This window comes from Mus musculus, chromosome 7 (assembly GCF_000001635.26).
Source record: "Mus musculus strain C57BL/6J chromosome 7, GRCm38.p6 C57BL/6J".
Taxonomy (NCBI): Eukaryota; Metazoa; Chordata; class Mammalia; order Rodentia; family Muridae; genus Mus; species Mus musculus.
In genome coordinates, this window is record NC_000073.6 from 41,393,460 (window position 1) to 41,406,307 (window position 12,848).

A 12,848-nucleotide genomic window follows, 5' to 3' on the forward strand; every position below is an offset into this window, starting at 1 on the left:
AAACCTCCCTTAGGGTTAGAATGTGCAGATGGGACTCCGCTTGGTTGCTGGCCTGGTCTTCCACTACAGTATCATTCTTTCTGCAGATACACAGAGATTTGAATTTCAGTAGCGCTTGTGCCTGTTTTCCAAAAGCATACCCGTCTGTCTTCCCATCCAGCTCTGGGGAGAACCCACCGCGTCAGCTCGGGCTGCTCCTCCCCTTTGTAGGAATTGACCCTGCCCTCCCTAGCTCTCTAAATCGGGAAATCTGGAGCTTGCTTGAACTACCTTTGCTTTATTCATTAGGCACTTCCCTTTCTTCCTCCGGAAATGAAGGTGGATATGTAATGGAAATCAAGCTTGCGTATGTAATTGCCAAAATTAGCCTGTAAGCGTTACCGGCCCAGGAGCCAGGTAACTTCTAGCGATTCTGGGAATTGTAGTTTTTTTTTCTAAGTAACCCTCGTGAGAAAGTGCGGTGGCCAAATTGATTATCTGTATAAACCCCTACAATATGTGACCGGGGGCTATTCCGGCTGGGAAATTCTGCGGATATTTCTGACCCAGGTCCATCTCTTGGTCAGTACCTAATATTTAATAAACTGTTGCTTTTAATTTGGACCGAAATGGTGGTGGGGGGGGGGGAGGAGGAGGAGGGGGGGGGGAGGAGGAGGAGGAGGATGAGGAGGAGGGGAGGAGGAGGAGGAGGAGGAGGAGGAGGAGGAGGAGGAGGAGGAGGAGGAGGAGGAGGAGGAGGAGGAGGAGGAGGAGGAGGAGGAGGAAGAGAAAAAGCCCCAAATTCTCTTTTCATCCCGGATAATGGAGGGGTGGGCTGACCCAGCTGTGTCTAGGGTCTCCAGGAAATGCATTCCCTCTGCAGAATCCCAAGGTGAATGGCAGACTCTAAACAGTAAGCTTCCTGTTGGTTCCTGGATTATGGTTAAGAGATACCCTGTCTGATAAACAGGGTGAAATTGATGGGGTTTGTACACCCCATTCGGGCAATTGGGAGACGCCTATTTTTTTATTTTACTTTTTTATTCTTTATTTTTATGTATTTATTTATTGAGTAATTTCTGCGTAGTTGGAAGTTCATCCAAGGCCATCAGTTATTTTCTGATCCGTTATTTGCCTTGGAGCCTTGGAAATGCCATCTACTGACGCTGGGTGACAGAAACTGCAGTGGCCCAGTATGTGGCAACTTCACCTGGGTTCCAACGCCTAGGCTGTTCAACAAAGCAATTTCCAGAGGATACCAGGCAGTCCAGGGATTATACAAGAAATCAGTTGAAACACAATCCTATTGGTAAAATTGTCATAATCAGTCTGGTGAAACCTCTGTGCGACACCAATTCAGTCTTTACTGTTGTCTGTTTTGTGACTTGTCCACATCCGGTCTGTCCTCGTGGGTTACTATTTAGGGGGCGTCTAAATTAAACAAACACACAATATAAGGACTGATGGACCTAGAAGTAGCAAAGACCAATTTTAAATATTGTTGTCTTATATATCAGATCTGTCTTTGTATGATCTGTCTAGTGAAGCTGAGCCTCTGAATTTGTGATGCTCTGACTTGGGATGGTATCCAGGAGCCAAAGACTCTACCTTTCAGTCTACCTACAGTCGCAGGCCCTTCTTTTGCCTGCTCCTACCTCTGTCTAGCTGGCAGGAAAGCTGGGTCGATAAAAATGTAACATCTTAGAACACCAAGCATGGGTAAGGGGGACTTGCGGTTAAAGAATTCACAAGTAACACTTGGGGCCCAATGGATATCTTTGTAATGTCCAGAGCCTCACATAGAAGCCAAGTGCTGCTGGGCTGCCCTACCCCCAACTGCATTGAGCCAGACCCAGCTCCTCTCCAAAATATGGATGAATCTTTGATTTCTCTGCTTGTAAATTTTGTTGTTTTTGTGTAAGGATGCACGTGGCCATTGCATGCTGGTTTCTCATTGGTCTTCAAAGCATGAAAAATGTTGTTTCTCATTCTTGTAGCTAGTTTACTGGGCTCTAGTTTACTCTGGGTTTTCTGGACACAGGACTTCATATAATAGGAATTCAAATACTTCCAGTATATAGTCAACTTCCTTCCCTAACCACCCACCCAAACTCCTCCCAATGTTCCTTTTGCATTTCCCTCTCTCAGCCTGCCTTGTTGGTAGCTGTTGCCATTAACATCTCACTTCTCAAAACCCTTGGGTCCTTACTTATGAGGAAATTACAAAACACTCCTTTCTACAGCCTACCACTCTCCCTATGTCTTGGAGGCTTATGGACAAGTGCTGTAACACCACGCACATGGTATAAGTTACTGGATTCTTTGTAAATGTCACCAAATATGGTAATACTGCCCTGGCTTCTAGATACACTTTACTGACTTTTATTTACTCAGGTGCTTGGGTGCAACAAATTCAATTACTCATAATTAACTTTGCTTAAAAAGGTTAACACAGCTTCTAAACTTTTGTTCTGATACATAATACACAGTGCTAGCAGGGGAGAATCTAGAATCAATATAGATTTCATCATCAGAAACCTCAATTCACAATTTACAAAATTGATTCAACAGAAATTGCAGACACAGAAAAATATACTTTATTTTGGTCATATAAGGTTACATTCTAATATTCCAGGCATTTTGTCTAAGGGAAATACAAGGGAAGTTTGCCCTTACCACTGCCATTTTCTTAGGAATTAATAAACTACAGGAAGCATAAGAATCTCATAAGTGCTTATATCAAAATGCTTCAGTATTTCAATGATATTTTTTACTAACTAAATAGCAGAATCACCTTACAGCTAAAAATATCCTTCATGTGTACTCGTTAATATCAAGTCTTTACTCACTTATGTGTAACTCCTGGAGGGCTACTGTAAATCATATTTGCATGTGGATGTTACTCACATTTCCTGTTTGGGGAAGTTAAAATACGTTCAGGACATCATACCTACTTAATGTTTGCTCATTTTTGCTGTTCTCATATCAGGAGAAGCAGGTAAGGATGTGATCGCCCTTTTACTCAGAAATTTTGCTATTTTAGTTCTCAGTAAAATATTAAAACTGGCAATTCTTCTCTATATACTGCCAAGCTTTTTAAAGAATGTTACCAATAATCTGTTCTAATTGAGCCACATCACAGGCATTTTATATAACTCTTAGCATCAATTGTTTGGGGAAAGATCTAATGGATGACTTAAAAATGCAGGAGAGAGAATAGAGTAGTATGACTTCTCATAATATTCAATCCTCTAGAGCAAGGGCAAGGATAGCCTACTGCTACAAAAAAAAAAAAAAAAACTTTTTTTGTCCTTCTCGAACAAATTAAAAATCACAGTATGTTGGAGAGATGTTATGGCAGGTCATGAGAACTGCCCAGATCCAGGAATTCACTGGATTTAAGATTAGGTTTGTGCTTTTTCTCAGGGTACTGAAATCCCGTTGTGAAAACCTGAATGAGTGACTTGATCTGTGAAAGATGGACCAAGAAAATCCACTATGGATACAACTGCTAAACCTAAGAATAGAAATTGAATGGGGGTGATTGAGTCATGAAGCCATGAACAAGAGACTCTCTACCAAGAGTGAATCAGCTGTAGAAACCAGTGACTGAGAGAAAAGCATTGATAAAATCTCAGAGAGAGGGTTTGACTTCGAGGTTGCTGGTCCTTGCTATGTTTTCTCTTTTGAATGCATATGTTACTACTACTACTCATATTGTTTCCTAGGCAAAGATGGTTTCACAAACACTTGATGAATATATATTCATGCCTTCCATGATGAAAAATTAACTATTAACTAAATTTGCATGAATTATCCTTTATTGCTGCACAAAAGCTAATGAAGGTTTTTCTTAATTGTTTTTGTCTCTAATTGGATTCATAAATGTGGTCCTTATAAATGTCTCTAGAATGTTTTGTTGGTTATACTGGAGAGCATTATAGCCCTGATTGCTTTGATTCTCCATGTATGCTTTAAAGTTTGAATTGCAATGAAATAAAAATATTTCAAAGAAGTGGAACTGTGCTGAATCCTGGAGATGGCCTGGTCTAGTTGGCTTAAGAAGGATGTGCCAGGGCTGGAAAGGTGTCTCAGAAATTGAGAACGCTGACTAGCTCTTCCAGAGGTCCTGAGTTCAATTCCCTGAAGACAGCTAAAATATATGCACATACATAAAATCAATAAATAAGACTTTTTTTAAAAGTATGTGCCATATTATTTTAAGTTTAGGGACAATAGCTCCTGGGGCAAGGTGTCCAGTCAGGTTTCTGACACCTGAAGCAGTACCTCAGTCAACGGAGCATTCAGGCACCTGTGTAACTCTGTATTACCAAAAAAGTCAGCCAAGCATACAGAAGCTTCACAGGACAATTATTTTCAGACATTAACCTTTTGTACTCTGTATAGCTTGCAAATGTTATGTGTCTTAGCAACTACAATTGTTCTCCTCCTGGAGACATCCATTATATTTTATTTCTGATAAGTGTGTAAAAAGTATGACTGCATGCAATGAACTTGTCACATCCCCAGGCTTCTTGTAGCCTCTCTTGCTAGATGAGATTTCCTCAAACAATAATCAGGCATGGTAAGGAAGGGATGATGTTGCATCTAGCCAAAGAGTTTTTGATTCTATGAAGTATTGCTGAAATCCCCTGACTCAATGTGGAAACCCCAGTTCTTTCTGCCCTAACATGAATCCGTCACCCACTAAACCATGCATCGTTGTAGTCATAACAAATCAATTTCTAAGGATATGATAGATACATGTGAAGTAATGACCAAAAGAGAAAAAAGGATCTGCATTTACCTTTCCATGTCTAAAAAAAAAAAAAAAAAAACCCTTACATAAACTCTACTGTTCCTCTCCCTTTTTGATAGGAATCACCTTTCTCACTAGAAGGTCTCTTTTTCCTTCTCTTGGAAATAAATAATCACTTCTGCTGGAGTACACTACTCTACTCCTTTTCCGCCTTCTTTCTTTCTACATTGCCTGAGAAACATAACAGGGTAAATGGAGAAAAAAAAAAAAAAACCTCTACCCACCACTAAAAAGCACACCTCTTTAACCATATCACAATGATAACAAATCTTCAAACAGAAAAACAATAAGGGACTGAACATGAACTAATATTGACTCATATTAGTGGCATTTGTGATTTTTCTACAATAAGAGACATTAATAATCCCCTGCTTTCACAGAGCCATGAATTTTGCTCAGGAACTTTGAATATCCACATATGGCATATATAATCAAATTCAAAGTTTTTCCCTGAGGCCATTTAAAATGATATTTCCAATTTCATTGTCAATTATAAATGATTTCCACTGCTTTAACAAAACTGTTTAATTTTTTCAATGAAGTATTTAACTCCATATTACATCTGTTGTACAGTTTAAGGTAATTCATCCTCCATAATGCTTGTTTCTGAAGTGAGCTCTCCTGATTTACCTCTGCCCCAGTACATTGTACCCATAAAAATTTGTGAACTGCCAGATCAGTCACTAACATTCTGTTACTGAGCTCTGGATTTCTAAATGACTGCTAGCTTCCAATGAGGCATCATTTTTAGTTACCCATGTTTTCCCTCATTTTACAAAATAATGTGAAATCAAAATAGAAAGAGCTTCTACTGTCATTCTGAGCCATGGAATTTCTTCTGAAAATAAGAACATTTGAAATTGATGCTTGAGAGACAAACTTCTCTTACGATGTTGAATTTACACAGTAGAGTATAATAAAATAATTTACAGTTCAAAAACAAATGAAATCTGTTACATAAAGGGGATGCTTGGGGAAGTGGAGGGATGTGAGGGGGCAGGGTGGGTTCATGGGTGAGGGAACACCCTCTCAGAGGCCAAGAGGAGGGAGGGTGGGGTAAATAAACTTGGGGGGGGTACTGGCAAGGGGGTAATATTTGGAATTTAAGTAAATAAAATAAGTTAAAGAATATTTAATCAAAGAAGAACCAAATGAATATAAAATGGCTGGGGATGGTTACATATCTTCAACATCAGCACTTTGCAGACAGAAGAAGACAGAATAAGTTATACCACAATTGTCAACTTATGGGGAAGTAGACCAATAAAAGACACAAAGTGAGATACTGTTACAGAAAAAAAAATGTATAACATAAAGATCAGTCTTAAATAAAAATTGTTACACTACAAAGAAACACTAAAGCAATGAAATTAAGAATTATGAACCCACGTAATAATATATCTGAATAAAAGATTTAGAATGATGTCATACTTTTTAACCATTATGTTTAATTAACATGGATTAATTTTAACTCTTAAATAAATTTTAAATGACTACTTCTTCTTGAATGTATTTTGTTCCTGATATCAAGACATGAGTTCTTATCTGGCCTTAACAAAATTATGTAGCACTTAGGGACAAATATCAAGGCAAGAAATGATGTACTGGAAGCCAAGATAGAGAAGACTTCCATAGCCACCATGACCTTCCCCTTTGTGCTATGGTAGACAGGGAGGAAAGTGATCCAAACACAGAAGAATACCTGCATGCTGAATGACAGGCACTTGGCTTCATTGAATGTGTCAGGCAGATTCCTGGATAAGAAGGCCATGGTATAGCTCCCAAGTGCTAAGGAGCAAAGGTATCCCAGTACACAGTGGAAAGCAACTGCAGAACCCTTGTTGCACATAATGATGATGTGACCATGTTCAACATGAGCATTTTGATCAATAAAAGGTGGAAAGGTAGCCAGCCATATTCCACAGATAATAAGTTGGATCAGTGTGCAGATGGGAATAATGAGATTTGGGGCCCTTGATACTATTAACCACCTCACCATTCTAGATGGAGAGGTGACCTTGAATGCAGTAACCACTACAATAGCTTTGGCTAACACTGTGGAGAGAGCCACAGTGAACAAAGTTCCAAATGCTGTTTGCTGCAAGATGCAGGTGGCTGTGTTGGGCTGTCCAATGTAGAGCAAGCAACTGAGAAAACAGATTATGAGTGTCAATAGCAGGATGTAGCTGAGAACCCGATTATTGGCCTTGACAATGGGTGTGTCTCTGTGCTTCACAAAGACCACAAGAACCAAAGCTGTGAGTACAGAGAAGTCCAGTGCTGTGATGGTGAGTGCTATCCCCAAGGGCTCTTCATAGGCCAAAAAGCTCACAGATTTCTGAAGGCAGTGATTCTTCTCTGAGTTTGCATAGTGACTTTCTGGACACTGCACACACTGATCCATATCTGTTTAGAAAGGAAAGTGACTGTAATTAATCCACAGGTGTTACCTCCCCCCCCCCCAGCTTTTAATTTTCTGCAGCTAATTATTATTCTTACTGGATAACCTTTTTTATTTTCTGAAACAAATATTTATGTACTCTATGAATCATTTTAAACCTATGCAGCCTTTTTTTTAACTTATGGTGACAAATATCAGAGTCCAATGCTTTCCTGTTTTTGTCTGCTATCCCTGAATTTGTGACTCTGTTGCATCTAGTTTATAGGTCATAAAATTAGAGAATGATATTGCATAAACCTAATTTGATTCTAACATCACCTTATAAAAATCTCTAATTTGTAGATTTGTAATTTGTACAATGTGGACAATGTTCTTTGAAGAACCTTCTTAGAAGCAAAGGGGGAGAGAAGGAGTGGGGTGGGGTTCTTGGAGCAGAGACCAGGAAAGGGGATAACATTTGAAGTGTAAACAAATGATTAATTTTTAAAAATTCATTTCTTAGTGTGTTGAAGGCACATAGTTTTAAATTATTTCATTTATTTACATCCCGAATGTCAATCCTTCCTGGTACCCCTCCCAGAGTTTCCCATTCCATTTCCCCTCCCCTTTGCTTCTGAGAGAGTGCCCCAAGTAGGCATTCTCACTCTCCAGGGCATCACATCTCTACAGAACTAGCTACATACTCTTCCACTGGGGCCAGACAAGTCAAGTTAGCCCTCTACTATATGTGCTGAGGGCCTCAGACCAGCCCGTGTATGATCTTTGGTTGGTTGCTTAGTCTCTGGGAACTCCCAGGATACAGGTTAGTTGACACTGTTTTTCTGCAGGTCCACCATCCACTTTAGTTTCCATAACCCTCCCCCTAACTCTTCCATAGGGGTCTGTGACCCCAGTGCAATGGTTTGCTGTATCTGCATCTATTTCAGTCATATTAATCTATTTTCATAAAATCCCTTGGATACTTCAATTTGGTTGATAATATGAATAATTTTCAATTAAAAATACAATTGCATTCTTTGAACTTAAACCCTTCACTAGAAATTTGTTGTTATAATTCATTACAACATTGTTTTTCAACATTTAAGGAGATAATTCTTGAAATATTTCCAGGTATGCATAAAAGTAGGTTTGGATATTCGGCACCTAAACATTTCTGATTTTTCTTGACCTAAAAGATATTGTATACCAAAAGGAACCCGCATGTTTAGAGAACATTTCATCCAAACACAAAAGAATATATCTTCCTCTTTGTACTTCATCAATCTTTCTCCAAAACTGACCATATTCTCAGACACTAAGCAAGTCACAACAGATACAAGAAATTTGAAATAACCCCCTGCACCTGATGAGATTACTACTGATGAAAGCTGAACATCATCAAAAACAGACTCAGTAGAAAGCATACAAACTCATGAAAACTGAACAATTATCACAACTGTCTACTGAATGGGAAAAAAAATACTTATTAAGACAGAAAAAATGCTCCAGTATGTTCATAGGAGCCTTATGTATTATACCCAGAAGCTGGAAAGAACCCAGATGTCCCTCAACAGAAGAATGGATACAGAAAATGTGGTACATTTACACAATGGAGTACTAGTCAGCAATTAAAAACAATGAGTTCATGAAATTCTTAGGCAAATGGATGCATCTGGAGGATATCATCCTGAGTGAGGTAACCCAATCACAAAAGAACTCACCTATAAGTGGATATTAGCCCAGAAACTTAGAATATCCAAGATACAATTTGCAAAACACATGAAACTCATGAAGAAGGAAGACCAAAGTGTGGATACTTCTTTCCTTCTTTGAATGTGGAACAAAATACCCATGGAGGGAGTTACAGAGACAAAGTTCGGAGCTAAGACAGAACAAAAGACCAACCAGAGACTGTCCCATCAGGGGTTGATCCCATATATAACCATCAAACCCAGACACTGTTGCATATGCCAGAAAGATTTTGCTTACAGGACCATGACATAGCTCTCTTGTGAGTCTATGCCAATGCCTGGCAAATACAGAAGTGGATGCTCACAGTCATCTATTGGATGGAACACAGGGCCCCTAATTAAGGAGCTAGAGGAAGTACCCAAGGAGCTAAAGGGGTTTGCAACCATGTAGGAGGAATAACAATATGAACTAACCAGTACCCACTCTCCAGAGCTGTGTCTCATGTAGCAGAGGATGGCCTAGTTGGCCATCAATGGGAGGAAAGGCCCTTGGTCATATGCCCTAGTACAGGGGAATGCCAGGGCCAGGATGCGGGAGTGGGTGGGTTGGGGAGCAGGGTGGGGGAGGGGATAGGGGACTTTTAGGATAGCATTTGTAATTTAAATGAAGAAAATATCTAATAGAAAAAGAAAGCAATCGAAGACTTTCCAGAATTCTATGGAAATAAACACAGATCAATTCAAATTGTGGAACAAAATAAAAATGGTATAAAGAAAAAGTTCATAAATCTTGGAGCCTACTTGTAAAATTGGAACTAAAAACTATCCTGAGTGAGGAAACGCAAACCGAAAAGGACATGCATGGTATCTACTCACTTATAAGTAGATATGAGCCATAAAATTCTGGACACCCACACTACATTTCCCAGACCCAACAAAGCTAAACAAGAAAGAAGGCCTAAGTTAGGTTGTTTGATATCACTTAGAATGGGGAATAAAATAGTGATAAGAGGCAGATGAGAGGTGGTAACTGAGTGGGAGAGGCGATGAGGATAGGAATCGGGGCATTCAGGATCAGGTGTGAGAAGAGACAGGAGATGGGGCCAGAGGGCCAGAAGAATGAAGGGAAATGAGAAGCTGCTTTGGGTGTAGGGTAAGAGCATCTCTAGGACATGCCCGAGATCTGGAATCGGGGAGGCTCACAGGAGTTTATGGAACTAACTTTAGCCATTGTTTGGAGGAAACTGGATGGGAGAGAGAATGGGTGGGGGAGTAGGGGGTGAGGTTTAGGAAAAGCCAGAGAGAAGGCTGGGAGAATGAACAGAAATTGACTGAGTTTGGGAGACATACCAAGTACATGATAGAGATCTGGGATGCAGGAGGATCCAGGGACTCTATGAGGATGACTATAGCTGAGAAGCCTAGGTGTGGGGTATATAGAACCTGAAGTGGCCACTTTCTGTAGCCATGCAGGATCACCAGTGGAGGGATAAGGGCCACAAACTACCCACAAAAAGTTCAACCTGTTTATTCTGTCTACAAGAAATACAGGGACCCTGGTGGAGCAGAGATCCAGGGAATGGCCAACAAATTTCCTCCCCGACTTGAAACACAACCCATAAGCAAGCATGTATCCATGACACTATTAATGATACTCAGTTATGCTTGTAGACAGGAGTGTAGCATAAATTGCCTCTGAGAGGCAACACCAAGCAGATGACTGAAACAGATGCAAAGACCCACAGGCAAACATTTGACTGAAATCATGGAGTCTCTTGGAAGAGTTGGTGGAAGGATTGCGGGACCCAGAGAAGCTAGAAGGAAGACCAACAGAGTCAACTAACCTGAACCCTTGCCAGCTCACAAATATTTAACCACAACTCAAAGAAGTTACCTAGGCCCCAAACACATACATAGCAAAGCTGCTTGCTAGTCTTCACGTGGGTCCCCCAAAATGAGTGGGAGTTGTCCCTGACTCTGTTGCCTTCCTGTGGATGCCATTTCCCTCACTGGCCTGCTTTGTCTTCCTCAATGGTAGAGGATTGCCTAATTCTGCAGAGACTCAATATTCTATGGTGTTGGAGATACCCAGGGGAAGCTTCCATCCTATCAGAGGAGAAGGGCAGTGGGAAAGGGAGTTGTGAGATGGGGACCAGGAGCAGGGGTGGCACTGATCAGGATTTAAACTGAATTAAAAAAGAAAATAATAGAAAAAAATGAGGACTTCTTGTACTAGGAACTTACCAGCACACCTGAAAAGTCTAAAACCAAAAAAAGTGACCACTCTCAAGAGTAGTAGATGGGAAGAAATGATGAAACTAAGGTCTCATAACAATAAACTAGTAAGAAAGACCACGATACAAAAAAAGAAAAAAAAATCAATGAAACTAACAGAAGGTTCCTTGAGAAAATCAATAAGATTGACAAATTTTATTCCAGATTAGCTAAAAGATGGAGAGAAAATATCAAAATTAACAAAATCAGAAATGAAAAGTTTGACATAAAAAGATACCAAGGGAATCCAGTCAATAATAAGGAAATTCTTTAAAATCCTGTAATCAAGAATTTGGGAAATTTAAATGTGATGGCTAATTTTGTCACCAAGTACTATCTACCAAAGCTAAATCAAGATCAGTTATTTATAAAATATTTAGATAGAACATTAATATATAGCAAGACAGAAGCAGTCATTAAGATCCCCCTCCTCCCCCCCCCAAAAAAAAAATAAATCCCAGGGCAAGACAGTTTTAATTCAGCATTCTCCTAGATTCTTAAAGAAGAATAAACACTAAAAATTCTCAAATTTTCTCAGATGAAGAAACAGAATGAGCACTTCCCAATTTATTTTATACAGCCATATTTAACCTAATGCCCAATCACATAAAGTCTCCACAAAGTAAAAGTATTACAGACCAATTTTCCTTTGAACATGCATTCAAAATGCTCACTAAACTACCTGAAAAGAAAATCCAAAAACCTATTAGAAGCATCATCTATCATGACCAATTAAGCTTTATGCTAGATATGTAGGGGTGGTTCTATATACAAAAATAGATAAATAAAACCCACCATATAAAACAAGCTGAAAGAAAAATCAAATGATCATCTCAGTACATGCAGAAAAGGCATTTGCGAGAATCCAGCACCTTCATGATAAAATTTCTGAAGAAATTAGGTACACAAGGGACCTATTCAAACATAATAATGGCAATTTACAGTAAGCATATACCCAACATTAAACACAATTGAGAGAAATTGTAAATAAATCTGCTAAACTCAGGAACAAAACAAGTTTATCTCTTCTCTCCATATCTATTCAGGATGGTAATTAAAATTTTAGCTAGATCAACAAAAGATCTATGGTATAAAAATCAGAAAAGAAGTACCCTTATTTGTTTATAATATGATAATATATATTAGTGGCCCTAAAACTTCCACCAAGAGACTCCTACAGCTGACAAACACTCAGCAATGAAGCTGAATGCTTCAAACAATAAAAACAATCAAAACAAAAACAAAAGCAAGCAAACAAATAAACAAAAAAAGCAGTAGCCCTCCTATATACAAATTACAAATGAACAATGAAAGACATCAGGGAAACAACACCTTTCATATTACCCTCAAATAATATTAAATATCTTAATGTAACTATAAACAAGCAATTTAAATTCTTCTGTGATAAAAATCTTCAAATGTCCTATTGACAAGTGTCCTTTCCCTTACAGAAGCTTTGTAATTTTATGAGGTCCCATTTGTCAATTGTTGATCTTAGAGCATAAGCCATTCCTGTTCTGTTCAGGAAATTGTCCCCTGTGCCCATGTGTTCGAGGCTCTTCTCCACTCTCTCTTCTGTTAGATTCAGTGTATCTGGTTTTATGTGGAGGTCCTTGATCCACTTGGACTTGAGCTTTGTACAATGACACAAGAATGGATCAATTTGCATTCTTCTACATGCTGACCTCCAGTTGAATCAGCACCA

At 39.2% G+C, this 12,848-nt stretch overlaps 1 protein-coding gene and 1 long non-coding RNA gene across 2 annotated transcripts in view; one reads left to right on the plus strand and one right to left on the minus strand.

Annotated features, from left to right (window-relative positions):
- Positions 1–238: 238 nt before the first annotated feature.
- Positions 239–3,994, plus strand: Gm17102 (predicted gene 17102). Its single transcript, NR_166533.1, has 2 exons — positions 239–561; positions 3,406–3,994. It is a non-coding gene; the product is annotated as a predicted gene 17102 (long non-coding RNA).
- Positions 3,995–6,272: 2,278 nt separating this feature from the next.
- Positions 6,273–12,848, minus strand: part of Vmn2r57 (vomeronasal 2, receptor 57) — a 48,910-nt gene continuing 42,334 nt past the window's right edge. Inside the window, exon 6 of the mRNA NM_177764.4 lies at positions 6,273–7,204. Coding sequence (NP_808432.2) covers positions 6,273–7,204 — 932 coding nt within the window. The remainder of the gene's footprint in view (positions 7,205–12,848) is intronic.